Consider the following 17616-nt stretch of genomic DNA (forward strand, 5'->3'; position numbering starts at 1 on the left):
GTAGTCACGTAGTAGGTTTTCAGACTATTTTGGATACCCCGTCTCACGTTCGGCTGGCCTCGATCTTACATGCATATGGGCCGAACTCAACACCACAAGCGGGACCTTTTCGGCCCAATGGCCTCGAACCAAACAGCTAATCATCCGCCATGACCTCAGCTTTGACGCCTGTGCGTGCGGCGGTGCGATTCAAAAGGCTGGAAATCGAGACCGAGTGGTGGGTTGGCCTAATCTCTGCTGGAAATCGCGGCGAATTTTTCGGACGATCACGGAAAGCCGTTGCGCGTACGACGCAAGGAACCAGGCAGACAGACAGCAACTGCAGGTGCAGTTGTGCGCAGCACAGAGAAGAATACTTTTACATGGTACTACTGTTGTATACAGAACTGGCAACGGCCGAAATCGTCTTGCTCCAACCCACTGCGTCTTTGCATTGCAGTGCTACCGTAGAAGTACAGTTAGTCCTAACTGACCGACGACCTTAACTTAGAAAAACAGCATCTGATATCCCACACGGGACAGGGACACGCGCTCCATCTTCTAGTGTCACTTCGTTCCAACTCCACAGGAAGGCTTGGCACCAGTTCGCCGTCCAATGGGCTGTTCACCGGTGCTGAGGCAGGCAGACAGGTAACCTTATTCGCCGAGTTCAGCTTCAGCCTTCAGCAGCAGCTTGGCTGAGCATAGCGAGCGTATCAGACTATCAGTATCCATCATCCATGGGCACATTTCACTTTGTACAGCCTACCCTCAGGGATCTGTAATCTGTTCAGCGGTTCCTGTACCATTTTGGGGCATGAACATTTGAGTGATAAATCAGTACAATGGTATTCATGATTGAATGCACAAAGAGCAAAGAATCCAGCTGGATAGTCATGGTAGCTTACACAAGTACTGACGGTTCAGAAGGAGACTGATCCGACTTGTTTGGCGTGTTTCTTGCAAGGAATTCAAGAACATGTTTTACCGCCTCCCTTGGCTTTTCGACATGAGGAATATGACCACACTGCCGGACCTGCCTCAGAATTGCATGTGGGAGTTCCTGATGCAACCTCTGCAGAGTGATGCAAGAATAGCATGAGCATAATATCTGGTAGGGCACACACTGATGCTACTTTATGCTGTTATTATGTTGACACGGCATTAGCTTTCCTTGCTGTCTAAATAGCAATAGCACTTGAAATTGTGCTCCGAATGTTTTAGTAACCCTTTCATCAAAAAAAAAATGTTTTAGTAACCCACCCCACAAATCACAACATCTCAACTTACATATGCTAGTTTGCTGCTTATTATTCCATCATCCTCTCCCCACATGATCAGACATTTATGCTTCACCTGTAAGGAAAAATAGGAACATCATTAGTAATGTATCTTCTACTGAACAAACTTCAATTATTTTCATGCCTGAATTTGATCCAGAAAGGTTTGGAGCATCTGTGTCATTGTCATTCCAGTGACAGTAATATATGGTGTACTATAAAGCTATGATGCAGCATGCAGCATCCCTTCTCTGTAATCTTGGCAAGAGTATGACGAAACAACAGTCCAACAACCTATTGGGGTTTTCACTAAGAATATGAAATATTCAAGGTACTGCATTTTCTCACCCAATAGGTTTGGTTAATGACAAGGAAGGAGTTGAAAGCCCTTACACAGAGAACAAAAATAAATCTTATCACTTGCCCTTATCAGCTTTCTCGGAAGTTTTCAGTAAAATGAGTAAAAGGTTAGACCCATGGAAGGGTAAAATAATAACCTTGGGAGGGAGACTAATTCTTACCAATACTTGTTTAAGCAGTATACCATGGGCTTCTACAGGTTAACTGATGGGGCACACAGTAAGGTGGATTCGATAAGAGCAAACATTTTCTGGCAAGGAGCCGAGGAAAAACACAAGTACCACATGGCCAGGTGGGAAATGATGACAAGACCAAAAGACCAAGGAGGTCTAGGGATAATCAACACAAAAGTACTAGTTAAATGGATTTGGAAAATTATGCAGGGCTCTGAGGACACATGCTATAAAATTTGGCACGCTAAATATATGCCAGATGGGAACTTCTTCAATTCTAAACACAAAGGCACATCGCAATTTTGGCAGGGGCTACATAAAGTTAAGCACTTATTCAAATGGGGGGTGGGGGGGGGGGGGCATCTTCAAGGTGAAGAATGGCTGCAAAACTTACTTCTGGCAGGTTGTATGGTTGGGAGATACACCTCAACAGAACAGTGGCGGAGCCTGACTCGTAATCAAGGGGGAGGGGGAATTGTCCATAGACAATATGATAAAATTAGCTTTATTACTAGATTAATTGCAGTTTTGGTCAGCTAGTACTACTCGCTGGAGAGAGATGGGCCATTACATGCGCAGTTAAACCTTAATTAATCTTTCTTAGCCAGTGTGTGCGAGGGGGGAGCCGAGACCCAGTATGGACTCTACTAGGCTCTGCCAGTGCTACAGAAGAAGTACCCTGAACTCTATTGGATAGCAGAGAGCACTTCGGCCACGGTGGCTGAATATTGGTCTAAAGATGAATAATGTATCAATTTCAGAAGATCCCTGACTTACGGTGAACTCCACTCATGGCAACAATTAATGACCCAATTGGAAGAAGTTGTAATGGAAGATGATAGTGAGGAGAATGATTCCTAGGGGCACAGAAAACAAAATGCTTCTCGACCAGATGGGTACAGGACCATATCAGAGGGGAATTGCACAAATAAAAGCCTCAACAACATATGGAAGAGCAAGGTACCCATGAAGATTAAAGTATTCCTGTGGCAGCTTTTCAATAACAAGCTACAGGCAGCAAAAAAATTTGAAGAAGAGAGGCTGGAAAGTTAGTGAAAAGTGTTGTTTGTACGGCAAACAAGAGAACATTGACCACATTTTCATCACCTGCCCTATAACAAGTCTTGCATGGTGCATCCTGAGGGAGGTCTTTAACTGAACCTCCCATCCGATCTCTAGATTGGACTTCATGGGAAGTTGGATAAATGTCAGACTACACACCCATCAAACATCTATGTTTCTGTTTACAGGTCTCGCCTGAGCCATATGGGCCAGACGCAACAAGATGGTAATCGAAAAGGTTTTCCCAAGCAAACCTTCTGACGTGATATTTTCAACTTTATCATTTTTTTGCAGAAGTGGTCTATCCTGAATTCCTGATCAAACCAAAGGACAAGGAAGGAACTGGCAAGATCATGGAGATCATCTACAGCTGGATGAAAAACTTCAAACCCCCAAATTTAGTCATTTATTACTCTTCTTATATTAGTGAACTCTAATTGTACATAGGCTAGAAGATTGCTTTGCCTTTTGGATGCTTTCTTGTAGGCTGGTGTTCCCAGATGTACTTTGTTACTCTTATCACTTTCTTAAAAGCAAAGGAAACTCCTTTCTAAAAAAAGAACAAAAATATATCCAGGATAAAAGGAAGCAACCCTGAGAGCTAAAGAAAAAGCTAAATGATCATAACTAGCATCAAAGAAACTATGGAAGCCATCCTTCCTCATGCTATGGTATTGTTCTTGGTTTTACTTATATCTTAGTACCTAATTATCAACATGCAGAGAAAATGTATTTTAGCATTAGGGTGTTGTCATATATAACAGCAGTAGTTATCATCTCAAGACTATTTTTGCCGTGTTGCAGCGTTGTCAAAGACAACTTTGTTGAGACTAGTGACTGATAGTTGTCACAATATCATCAATGCACAGAGGGGGGCGGATGAACTACAAAAATTAGAAACTTTAACATCCTTGAACAGTGAAAATTCATAAGCAGGGTGTTTAAAGAAAAGAACCTGTTTTATTTGGTCTATGACATTATAACCCCCTTTAATCATAAAATCTACTGTAGCATCCTCCCACCAGGGAAGTAGGCAATGCAGACGGCCAATCTGAAAATTTAGGGGAAACATGTCAAAATGCATGACTTCATATGCTCAAGGTACAGAGGAACAGGAAGCTAAAATAGCCTGTTTGCAAAATCTATTAGATTAGTTATGGAATACTTTTGCACTGTTGAAATCAGGATATCAGACAGGAAAAAAAAACGAAAATTGGAGTGGCAGATAATAATTTATTTTTAATATAATTTTAGCATGAATCAGAAAAGTTTGGATTAATCATGTTTGCTCCCATCAGCAGAAACATGATTATTGCATAAGTAGTTAGAACAGAGACACTGTTACCGCCAGTTTCTTAGAAAGCAACTTTATTGGAAGAGAAAATGGACTTCTCCCTAATTTCAAAAGGTAGAGAAAACTACTAGAGCTCTTCTTTTCATGTTCCTTTTAAAGTTCAAAGTGATCCATAGAGGCTTACTTGCACCCAATCAAAGAATTCATTTGGAGTTTTTTTAAATGCCAAACTTGTTGCTAAAAATCGCAGTGGAAGACTCTTCAATATGAACACCTGGGGAAGCAAAGAAAACAATCAGTTTACTCCAGTAGTCCAGTCGCCCAGCCAATGTAGACACACACCACAAGATTTCTTTGATCCAATTAGAGACATTCCACTTAAGTAGCACACCATCATTATAAAAAAAAAAGCACAGCCATAACCAATAAGAGATAATATTACTAAGCACCGAATGGAAAATACAGACCTAAGGACATAAAAAATAAAACATGGAAAATGAAATGGAAAACTAAATAAGCTTGGCATGGAAGACAGAATGACTCACCCCGGCATATGAAACAAATTTAGGCATTCTAGTCATATCTTTTGGGCCCTCAGAGTATACACTTGCACCAATGAAGATCAATTTCGATACCTGTGAAACCAAGCTTAAATTAGCTAATTGGAATATAAAACTCTCAAACTTGTAAGATCTGTCTTGTATGAAGGCTTGTGGCATAGTAGTCAAAATTCACATAAAAGGAAGCACTACAGATACCTCAGTCTAATCTGTTGTATTACTCTGTAGTCTGCAGTAAAGAAATATAGACAACAAAACCATTTTAAGCATGTACCGCATCCGGGTAGTTGACTGAAAAATCAATGGCAACAGCAGCACCAAGGCTGGGCCCGACTAACACCATAGGCCTTTTGATGTAGGATTTCCAGAACTACACATAAAAGTTAAGTTGTAAGGGTCACATCACTGTAACTAAGAAAATAACAGATCAATGTAACCATTAGATTGGCTGAACTGTTAGGCATAGGGAGTTGTGGTGGGTGTGGTGTCATACTCTCTGGTACGTTGTCTCTTAATGAAATGATAAGTAGCTCTCCTATGATGGCTCTCCTACATGTTCGAGGAAAAAAAATACAAAAATGGAAAATAAACTGAAAACTATTGTAGCAATTCAGGAGAAAGTTCTGTATTTTATAACATGCCTGGCAAGGACGGTTGTTCAGTTACTCTCATCCTAAGTAAGTTGAAATCAGTTATTATAATGTTAAGCAAGTTGTTCAAATCAGCTACTATCAGTACTTCAGTAGCATTCAAGCGTTTCCCATATTAGAATCAGAAATAAGTTCACGAGAAGGAAAAGGACACATCATGTGGCAATTAGCAAAAGGTACAGCATTGGTGATGGTACATATATATAGTACCTGGTAAAGATGCTCGCGTTTGGATGCAACATCACATGGTGGCCGTGTTTCTACGAATGAGAAAATCAACGATATTACAAGGGGCCTACAAAGTACGAAATTAAAACCTTACCAGGTACAGTAACCAAACCAACCAGGTACAGTAACCAAACCAGATCACATGGTGTACAGGATGGGGCGTACCTAAATCAGAGAAGCCCCAACCAAGGATGTCCACAGCCCAAACCTCCAATCCGGCCTCCTCAAGCAAAGGGTAGGTGTATCTCCATTCTAGAACAGAACTGTAGACAATACTTTAAAATGGTCCACACTAATAGTCACATACTCACATAGCAGAAATACAGCATTTTATTTTGGGACAGGCTCCAAGACAGCGATGATGAGCAGCACTGAAACCAGATCTTTCTAGTCGAACCATGAAATTTTGCTGTGGAATGGAACTCACCTGTCGAAGCCATGCAGCAGCACGACTGGATCAGCGTCCTGTTGCTGCTTGAGCGGCCTGACACAGCTGCTCGGTATCGCGCTCCCCGAAAAACCGGTCTGAAGATGGAGATAGGGTAAGTTCAGGCTTCAGAAAAACACAGCCATTGCGTATTGAGCGTACGACACAGCACAGTAAAATCGGGAGAAATCGGCTCGCCTGGACGGGCACGCGCTCGATTCGCTTGGCGAGGCGGATGGCGGCGCCAGTCGCGGATGCGCTCCACCGCCTGGGGAAGGAAGGACGGGAACCCGGCCGCGCTGGTGCCTCTGGCAGTGGCGCCGGCCCCGTCCGGGGCGGAGGCGGCGCTGGAAGCCGCAACCCTGAGGCGGGACCTGGGCGACGCGGCTAGCGGCGGTAGCGGCAGCGCCGGTAGGGAGGAGGACGTGAGGAGCAGCGGCATTTGGTTGGGTTCGGCGCGCTTGCCCGCGCGCTGGACGGTCTCGAGGCTTGGAGTTGGAGCTGTGTGCCATGTACTCTCCGCTGCACGGGTGTTATAGGTCGCGAGGACGGTGGAGGCCGCGTGGCATCGTGTGGCGCCACACTGCCACGGGCTATGCACATGCGATTTTTCAGCACGAAAGGCGAAAACAATGCGAAGGAAAATTTGAAGAAAAAAAAAGATATTTGCGACAAACACCTCACTTTTTCCCGAGAGAAACAACCTCAGGTTAGGTCTTGTGTGATACTCTCGTATTTGTTTCGATCATGTATTGGGGTATGGACATCCCATTCTACTTCACAACATATAAATTAAGGTGAATACGAAAGTATCTAAACAAAGCCTCACTTACATCGTGACGTTCCTCAAAGTTAGAAAATTCACATCTACCGTCTGTTGCAAGATCTGACTTGACGCGGATGGCATTCAGACCTTAGTTATTATTTATGTTCAGGTAATAGCTCTACGCGAGCCATTTAACAAAAATTGTTCTCTATATGTTTTCACACTCCAACGTCATGTATCCGGGGGAAGGAGCTCAGCGGTGGTACAAATTAAGAAGCTCAACGAGAAAGAGGACGAGTGCGAGCAAAGGATGGCCACGGGGAAGAGGAGCTCAGCGGTGGCACAAGAAGGATGAGCTCGACGATGCAAAGGAGGAGCAGGAGAGGAAGAAGTGGAATCAGGATGGGAAAAAAGCTTCTTTCATGTTGTATACGAGAATCGGCTCGACTGTGCATCGTGTCACAAGGCATGACTCGCTTTTTCATGAGAATCAGTCGCAGAAGTGGCTCCAAACATGGCTTCAAATCTATACAAATCTTTAAATGTAGGGAGAACCTCTTTTATAAATCAACAGTGCCCACGTAACCTGTAGCGTGGGGAGAACAAAGCCCGTGCTCTTAGAGGTCAACAATGCTACTACGTTTGGTGTTTGCTATGCCTATCCACTTGCCAATGTTAATGGCCTCGTCCGCTTCGCTGAAAAAATAAATCGAAACACTAGTTTTGGTTGATTTATTATCAGAGAAAAATATTGTTCCGGCTAAAAAAAATAATCTAAAAAAACGAATTATAAAATAAACGAACAGGGTCATTGTTCTCCTCACCCTTGCCCTCCGCACGAAACACGGGGTCATCCTCTGGTTCAACTTGTTTTCACTGAGTCATTATAGTTTGTTTTTTAACAACTTGCCATGCCATATGCGTTAGTTATATCATACAGTTGTACTCCCTCGATCATAAAATAAGTGATGTTTTAGGTTTGTCCTCAAACTATATCAAGTTTAATCAAATTTACATGAAAAGAACATCAATATTTATGACACCGAATAGGTAGAATATGAAAATATATTTAATAATAAATCTAATAATATTTATTTAGTATCATAAACATTAGTATTTTTTATAACTACAAGAAATGTGTGGTTTTTTTACGTATTTAGTATGACAACAGGTCATAATGTCATTATATCATCCGGTTTATGACATTATGTTTTAGGCACTTCGACTTAGTGACAATAAAAAGTTGTATATCACGAAAAATGTCATACAACTAGTCTAATTCCATCCCGTGACTGATATTTGATGGTCATAGAGGCATTTTTTTATCACAGACATTAATTTCCAAATCCCATCGATCTATGCCAGAGTTCGTGTAATAATTTATTGATTTATTTAAACACTGTTGTCTATGTTAGCATGTTCCACAGCCAAATGGTCATGTGGGTCCAAATACTTTTTTATTTCCATTTCACAACCTTTTGTTTAAATCCATCTTGGTACCAAAATAATTGATATAATGTTTAGACCTACAAATATAGATATTAATATTGTAACTATAAAATTGGTAAAACTTGAAATAGTTTAACTTAGGATAAACTAAAACATCACTTATTTTGGGACGAAAGGAGTAGGTAGATGTTTAGTTCGTTACCAGAACTGTGGCACACCGCCACACTTTCTTATTACTTTGTCCACATGTCATATGCTTTTTTTCTACGCGCATGCTAAATTTTATTGTGTAGTTTCGATTTTGTTCACCATTCTCTCTGTGTCAGCCTTCAGCCACGATTTACATAAAGTTGGATATGGCAAAATAAGGCACCAACCAAATAAAACCGTAGATTTCCCATAAAACATTGACCGGATTAAGCTACCATTAGTATATGGCACCACTCCTTGTTAAAAGGGTACAAGTGGACGGCACATCTTCGTACAAGTGGACTGGCACATCTTCTTCGTAGTTTTTTTGCAAAATGAAAAAATAAGCTCGAGATATGAAGGAGAAGAAAAACAAAACATATCTACCCTTACCCTTATCCGTGTATGCCATTTTCTGTGCCCACAACGAGCCACGTCATCGGTTAGCCCTGTCCATCCGATTTCACATCAACGGCACCATGATCAGCAGCTCGGGAAACTTCCACGCTCTTCCCAGCCTTGCAGGCTCCAGCCCCGCGCTTTCACGACGCCGCTGCGGCTCCTGCAAACGCCGCACGTGAGGCAGATGCCCCTCCGCTCTCCTCTGCCCTCTCCCTCGCGCCATCCTCTGCCTCCAGCGCCCTCTCAGCAGCCTATGGAAGCACACGACATGAGAACGTGGCATGGCCGCCGCGCCGTACGTAGCCCATAGGCCCGTAGCATCACCCGACGCTCGATTGCCATCGTTAGGTTTTATAGGTGCTAGCTAGCCTTTTGGATCGGAGCCATGCAATGGCATACGTTGGCCCCACAATTGCATCGCAGTGCTAGCGTCCGAACGTCCAGAGGGACGCCAGCACCTGAACCCCAGTTTCGCACTCCCACGTGGGGCCCGCACCGCTTGGATGTCACCTTCTTCGCCTGACCCAGCCGACGTGGGGAACGCTTACGCTCCCTCCGCTTCCCCTGCCTGGACGTATGTGCCCGCTCGATGGTGCCCCAGCGGCTGCGGCAGGTGGGTCCTATTGCAACATGTGCAACACTGATCTACTTTTACAACGTCCAGATGAAAAACATTTTTTTGAAACAACTAAAACACTTGTAAAACACCTGAAAACACTTTAAAGCAATTGCAAACATATGCAACATCCAAATCTACTTTTGTAGCATGTGCAACATATGTATGAAACACCTGAAATACTTGAAACATACGTTTGTAACATGTATGTTATGCAACATCCAGATATACTTCTACAACATTAGATGAAAGACTTGAAACATACGTCTAAAACACCTAAAACATGTGAAACATATGCTTGCAACATGAAATATACACTTACAACATGCATATATAGGTATTACAGCATACGCAATTCAGATGAAACACTTGAAACATACGTCTGAAACATCTGAAACACTTGAAACACGGCATCGCCGGTGGTGATGGCTTACCTGGTGGGGAACTGCGGTAGCCACTAGCCAGCAAGCGACGCTCGGGTGTAGTCCGTCCAGATGAGAGAGAGAGGTGTGTGTGTGTGGAGGGGGGAGAGAGCTGGGTACTGCTAGAACCTGTCATCGATGTCCTCAGCCATGAGCATGCGGTTGATGTAGCCCAACACGATGTCCGGGAACACTTCTGAATCGTACGGCTGCCCCCACCGAGGGCGGCGTGGCGGACGCATCCCGCATCATCGACGCACGGTTGGTGCGAGCGGGCATAACCACAATAGTAGGCGTGATATTCAGATAGCTGCAGCTACCGCCAGTCGACACGTGCAGTCAAAGCAATCCCATCAGGCGACAGGAACAACAGCGACTCGTGCCTATGGTGAGTGTGAGCGAAGGATGAGGATGGTTGATCTAGTTGTGTCGTGCGTCTGGTGAGAATGAGAGGAGTGAGGAGTTTGGAGAAGAGACAGAGCTGAAAAATAACTAGATAAGAATTAATTAGAGAATGAATGGTTGTTTAGGGGACACGTGAGCCTGGAGAGTCGTCCAATATTTTTGAAGCATCGGACGCTCGCTTGGGTCCTAGCGTTCCCGCGGTTGCATTGGCCGCGCTCGCACGCGTCGTACGTGTCACTTTACCGCTGAACATCTCAACACCTACATTCGTGGGTAGACACATGTGTCCGTCGTCGTCGCCCATGGCGGGGCACGTTCACGAACTGAACATGCGGCCTGCACCGTCCCGGTGCCCAACGTGCGAAAGGATATGATGATTGATGATGATGGGATGTGAGACAGGGGGTCATTGTGAGGCCGTGTTTGCTCGATCTATGGCCATTGGCCATGGCCAGGGTCGTACGTACGTTTGGCTTTCAAAGTGCCAAGCCAAAGTTTGGTTTTGTTAAACTATTTTGATAACTATTTTGTTTGCAAAATTGCAACCAAAGTTTGTCTACTATAGCCGCTAGCCATTTATTTGGGCGGCTCATAGGGGAGAGGTTGCCTAGACGATCGAATGTTTATACAAGAGTATGTTTACCTAACTTTCGGGTGTTTCACCATGTTTCAGCACATGATTTTTTTTACCATACGATGAAGATCCAATGGCCTCTACCTCTTCTTCTACCTCCTGTCGCACCCAGCTCTGCCCCGCTGCCCAGCGAGCGCTCTGCCTGCCGCAGCTCACCCAGTCATCGGCGCACGGCCCACCTCTCCTTCGGTTACTCCTTGGCACAAATCATAAATCATAGATCACAGATCACACAAGAAATAATTTTTTTCTATAGTACAAGAACAAAGGTTGTGAAAGAGGCTCGTCGGAACCCTAGCCACTATCGCCGTCGTCTTCGGCTCCTGGTCAACATAGATCTAGGAGGAGGAGGAAGAATAAGAGGAGGGAGCAAGGGCCTGACCTAGGGGAGGCTGGCCGAGGGAGCAGCGGCCTGGCTGGGGCGGCGGCGGAGGGAGCAGCGGCCAGCAGGGAAGCAACAGCCGGGCGGGGTTCCTTCGAGGCGACTGTGGTGGCAGGCACTGTGCTTGTGCGAGTGCGAGCGATGGCCTAGATGCGGTGCGAGCGATGCAGCGGGGTGGGTGGGCGAGATGCGAGCGACGTAAGATCCCACGACCAGAAATTCGTATCACCGGACTCTAAAATACTCGGTCATCCATTAGCATTTCTGTTATACAATGGTGAAGCGAGCATGGCGTACAGCGCGTGTATCTCATGCCACCAATGCTGCAGAGGCTAGCTGCGCGGTGATCTACCAGGGGACAACAAACGCTGGTAGTGACTAGTGGTAGGATGTCCACCTCGATCGATCGGTGACCCCTGCGGTGCAAGGAGCACGCGCTGCGTGCTGCTAGGATAGCCCAACCCGTTGTTGCCGTTCGCAGTTTCGCACGCCTCCCGGCCGGCCTGCTTCCCCGACGACTTTTCCTGCACAGCATAGCATAGCCGAACAACACATGCATTCATGGATAGACACACATGCCGGGCATTCCCTGTGGTGGGCGCGCGCGTGTAACTGTCCACATACGCCGTGCTTCCGCATCAGGATCGTCCTGTCGGATTCTCCTGGGCCAGTGGCGATCGACACCCTGTTCGTTTGATGGTATGCTTATCAATCATTATATAATATTTTTTTCTCACAATAAAATAGCATCAATAGGTTTATAAACCACAGAAACGATCAAGCAAATAGGGTAAGAGCATGTATAACCCACAGGACGACGGGTCGTCTAACCTCAAATTAGACGCACAGACAGCTAAAAATACAGATCATATAACCGATAGATAAAAAGTCGTCTGCAAACTGTTTAATGCTATGCATATAGTCAAGATCAATTTTGAATATCATTTTGTGTACCACTATGTTGCTATTCGATAGATAATTGATCATAGCTGCGCTCAATTCACACTAATAACATTCAAAATTCCTCATATTGATCTTCTACTTCTCCAGGTAGTCATAACCGAAAGAAACAAGATCATATAAGATCTTAGCCAATTAACAACAACCAAGCTATCAGGCATCATATAACATCAAAACAGGAAAGGCGTCACCCACTTCTAAATTAAGCTCAGAGATGGAATATTATTGCTTACGCCATTATTCAATACAAGCGCAACAGCTTAAAAACGGTGAAAGAAGAAACTTGATGATGAAAGAAGAAACACAAGGATGTTGCAAGATGAGCTATCGAGTGAGGCATTGCATTGAACAGCTATCGAGCACCCCTTTTTTTTCCTTAACCAACTCATGACTATTAAACTAGTTTGCCATTGCAACAAAATAGTTGAGGCATTAGCAGGCAAACAACATCATGGAGTAGATACCAGATGTGGATCCAAAAAGCACGAGCAGATCAAATACTGCTACATGATGCAGTCTCTCAACAACAAGAAACAGAGAAGGTGACTAGAGCAGCCAGGTCGAGCACTCGAGCTAGCGCATACACCCGTCGCCGCTCGTGCCTGGCCACCACGGCCATAGGACCATCGGTCGTCGGCGTGTTAGTTGATCTCCACCAACGCCTATTGGGCCCTTGGATCTGCGTCCTGATCGGAGACGCCCAACCCTAATATGGTTGGTGGGCCCCAATTGTACAACACTATATAAAGAGAGGTGGGGATTAGGGCTCTATGAACGAGGTTGACCTGAACCACCATAACCACCTATAGAGAAACACTAATCCGATCTAAAGAAGGGTGCTGCCAGCGACTGGGAAGCCACCACCAACCTCACCGTCCCCTCTGCATCGCCACTGGACTCCACCGCGCCACCTCTACGCTGGACTCCACCGCACCGAGCTCCCTCGACACCGGAGTCCATGTGGCTACGGCGCAACTGCGCCAGGGCGAACTAGAGGAACCCTAAGTAAGATGCTTACCCCGATCTATGGTTTAGAGGCACTGTCGTATCTAACAATGGTACCAGAGCCAAGGTTGCTAGCGTGTAGATCTAGTATGGGGTAAAGCATTGAAAAGAAATCAAAGAAATCACAAGGGTTTGATCTGTTTCGGAATGAAACCCTAACCCTAACCGGGTAAAAGAAAATTGAAAAGAGACCGGGGGTGGCGGACGTCATTGAACTCCCGGTCACCACCGCCACTACACTGGGGAAAGGTGTCGCACCGCCATCTTCGCCAGCACGCAGCAAGAAAAGAACTGACCCTATTCGGATCTGAGAAGAAAGAGGGTTTTCCTAACCCTAACCCTAACAGGGTGAAAAAAGAAGAGAAGGAGGGCTCAGCTTCAAGTCTACTCGAAACCAAACCCTAAACCCACAATCAATTCAGGGAAGAAGCAGAAGAACAGTAATCCCTAACCCTAACCCTAACTGGGTGAAGGAAAGAACAAAAGAAAGGGATTCGGCCTAGAAGAGAATCAAAGCCAAACCCTAAACCCAGTGAAGACCCTCTGGGGAAGAAGAACAGTGGGTCAGATTTCGAACCCTAACCCTAGAACTAAACCCTAATCCCCAACACAGGTTCAGATAAGAGAAGTAGAATCCAAATCCAAAAAAGAAGGGGACGAGGAAGAAGAGGAAAGGCACCTACCTTGCCGTGCGCCGGGCTGACCCTTCACCGGCGCGGGAGAAGAAGGCCGAGCCGGGGGAGCTGTTTCGCCCTGGGCTCGACCAAGGGGGTGCCGTGGCGCGGCGAGGGGGCCATGGTTGCACTGCTCCACTGCTTCGCTCCCTCGGTTGCTACTTGCTGCGCTGAGAAGGAAGAAGGAGCGTGACGAAAAGAAAGGAAGAGGAGGAAGGGGAGCTGCTGGACATGCTCCGGTGGCTGCTTTCCTCATGACATCGGCGGCCACCATGGCCGTCGCCGCTGACGCTGACGCGACACGATAGAGAGAAAGGTAGAGGAGTGAAAAATTAGGCTCTAGGGTTTTGGGGAGGTTGGCCGGGCGGGGTGGAGTTTTGTTCACCCTATAGGCGCACTCGATCGTCCGATTGGAATGGAGGGGCGATGATGATAGGGCCGACTGATGACCTAGGCGGAGCGGTGCGAGGCGCGCACATGTGGGCCAAATTCCTGACCCAGGCCTAGGCTGCGACCTAGGCGCGGGGACTGTGCGGCGCGCGTGGCTGCTGGGCCAAAGTTTCACGCTGGGCCGCGCGCACTGCTACGCGCTGCTGCTGCGTCGCTGGGCCGGGCACTGCGCTGGCTTGTTGGGCCATTTTACTACTGCAGCAGGCCGGGCCAGAATGAATAACATGAAAAGATTTGAAATTTATTCAATTTTCAGAAGCAGATTTCGATGAACTGTCTAGTTTAATATCTTTGTTAAAATTTGAACCAACGGGATAATTTTTCAGAGAATATTTGAGAAAAGATTAATGCTTCTGAAACATAGATAATGAATGTTTCATGTTTTTGCTGATAAAGAAATTGTTTATTCTCCAGTTATTTAAAACCAACGTGATATTTAATTGGAGAAAAAGAGATTTTGACATGATTATGATGTTGTTATTTTCTGACCAACGTTGTTAATAACAATATCATAATTTTAATGATTTATGCATTAATTCTATTTCTGCCCAACGGTAATGTAAAATTAGTGTATAAGAATAGTTGTAAATTTTAATGATTTTATGTATTTATTCTATTTCTGCCCAACGGTAATGTAGAATTAGTGTATAAGAACAGTTGTAAATTTTAATGATTTTATGCATTAATTCTATTTCTACCCAACGGTGATGTAGAATTAGTGTATAAGAACAGTTATATGTTTTAATTTTGACCAATGTTGGAATTAAGACATGTAATTATTGTTATTTTTTATGTTAGAAAAAGATTATCCATGGCCTTCATCTTGACTAAGATGGACTAGGTAGTCACCTCACCGTGTTTCACAGAGTCTGTGGCACCGGTAAGAGAGACAAACAAGGCTGATACCGCTTGGGCAACTAAAGAGAGAGATTTTGAATCTCAAAAGATGTTCTATGACCTTGAGCATAGGAAATGGGCCACTGCCAACAAGAAATGTTTGGCTGTGATAAAGAACACGATTGAGCCTATAATTGTGGGCTTAATTCCAGAGTGTGACACAGTCACCGAGTACCTTAAAAGAATAAAGAGTCAGTTCACTAGCTCTTCAAAGACATATGCTACCTAGCTGATAAAGTAGCTGGTGATAAGAAGTTACTCTAGAAATAGTGGCATTAGAGAGAATATACTATTTGTTATCACTACATGATAATGTGAATGTTGTATGTGATGATGGAAACGTTGCGTGCGACAATGAGAATGTATCCTCGTCTACGGATGTAAACAGAAAATGAAAGAGAGCTCACAAAGCGTCGTCGAAATTATGGCACTGTCGTTTAGGCCATATTTCGAGGGAGAGAATAGAAAGACTAGTTAAGAATAATATTCTTCCTCCATTAGAGCTCTCAGATTTAGAACAATGCAGAGAATGTATAAAAGGAAAGTATATAAGAAAATTAAGAAAGATGTCAAACAAAGCGTAGGAATTTTATAGATTATTCACACAGACATCTGTGGTCTGTTTCCTATAAAGTGTGGATGATTATGATTCGTTCATAACATTCACAGATGATTACTCCCGTTATGGCTATATTTATCCAATCAAAGAAAGAACATAAGCATTGGATAAATTTAAGATATTTAAGGCAAAAGTTGAAAATTAACATAATTTAAAGATTAAGATAGTCAGGTCCAACCGTGGGGGGAGTACTACGGTCAGCATACCCCATATGGCCAAGTTCCTGGACCTTTTGCAAGGTTCTTACAGGAGAATGGCATAGTAGCCAAATATTCTATATCGGGCGAACCTCAGTAGAATGGAGTAGCTAAAAGACGCAATCGTACCCTGATGGATATGATGCGCAGTATACCATTGAGCCTGTGGATGGAGGCGTTAAAAACCACCATTCATATTCTCAATAGAGTACCAAGTAAGTCGATGCTCAAAACACCGTATGAGTTGTGGACAGAGAGAGTACCCTCACTAAACCACTTACGTGTGTGGGGGAGTCCTGCTGAAGCTAAAGTATTTAACCCAAATATTGGGAAGCTAGATCCCAAAACAGTAAGTTACCATTTCATTGGTTATCTAGAAAAGTCAAAAGGTTTTCGTTTCTACTGTCCAGATAGACATACAAAGTTTGTGGAAATGAGACACGCTGTCTTTCTAGAGGATGAAATGATGGGGGAGAGCATGGTAGCTCGAGAAATTAATCTTAAAGAGAAGCGGGTGTATGCGCCCACTCCGATGATTCATGAGCCATTTTTCTCACTACCTTGCTGTCGCTACACCGACAATGCAAAATACTGTGGTGCCAGCACCTTATTGTTATTCCAGCCTGTGGCAACAATGGATGATGATGAGGAACCTGTTCTTCAGGATCCTGTAGAACCTATTGCCACACATGAGGGGAGAGCAACAACAGCCTCAAACAGAAGATGTGTCAAATATAGGAGGCCCCTAGAAGGTCTCAAAGAGTTAGAAAATCAGCTATTCCTGCTGACTATGAAGTATACAACACTGAGAAATTTCAAATGGATGATGATCCCACCTTATTTGAAGAAGCCATGAGAAGTGATCATTCATCAAAGGGCTTGAGGCCATAGAATATGAAATGAAATCAATGAATGCCAATAAAGTTTGGGACTTGGAAATAATTCCTAAAGAGCCAAAATAGTAGGCTATAAATGGGTCTACAAAACAAAACTTGACTTTCAAGGGAATATAGAGAGATATAAAGCATGACTTGTGGCAAAAGGCTTTACGCAAAGAGAAGGGATTAATTACACTGAGACCTTTTCTCCAGTCTCATATAAGGATTCCTTTAGAATCATAATGGCATTAGTGGCACTATTACGATTTAGAATTATATCAGATGGATGTTAAGATGACATTTCTCAACGGAGATTTGGAGGAAAATGTTTACATGGCACAACCGAAAGGTTTTGTCATGGAAGGAAAAGAACGAATGGGATGTTGCCTAAAGAAATTCATTTATGGATTAAAACAAGCTTCAAGACAGTGGTACTTGAAGTTTGATCAGACAATAAGGAATTTGGGGTTTAAAGAGAATATAGAGGACAATTATGTCTATGCAAAGTTTAAGATTAGGAAGTTTATCTTCCTTGTCCTATATGTAGATGATATCTTACTTACTAGTAGTGATGTCAGTCTACTACTGGAGACAAAGAAGTTTTTATCTTCAAAATTTGATATGAAAGATCTTGGTGAAGCTTTGTTCGTTCTAGGAA

General features: G+C 44.1%; 1 protein-coding gene across 1 annotated transcript; it reads right to left on the reverse strand.

Annotated features, from left to right (window-relative positions):
- Positions 1-331: 331 nt before the first annotated feature.
- LOC136552667 (alpha/beta hydrolase domain-containing protein VTE7-like) lies at positions 332-6517 on the reverse strand. The gene is given in 12 exon segments (XM_066544228.1): positions 332-779; positions 888-1054; positions 1270-1335; positions 3810-3905; positions 4333-4422; positions 4694-4783; positions 4983-5078; positions 5569-5618; positions 5752-5849; positions 6014-6111; positions 6212-6259; positions 6261-6517. Coding segments are annotated over 12 exon segments (1104 nt in total). The 5' UTR covers positions 6456-6517; the 3' UTR covers positions 332-769.
- Between the last annotated feature and the right edge of the window lie 11099 nt (positions 6518-17616).

This window comes from Miscanthus floridulus, chromosome 4 (genome assembly GCF_019320115.1).
Source record: "Miscanthus floridulus cultivar M001 chromosome 4, ASM1932011v1, whole genome shotgun sequence".
NCBI classification, from domain to species: Eukaryota; Viridiplantae; Streptophyta; class Magnoliopsida; order Poales; family Poaceae; genus Miscanthus; species Miscanthus floridulus.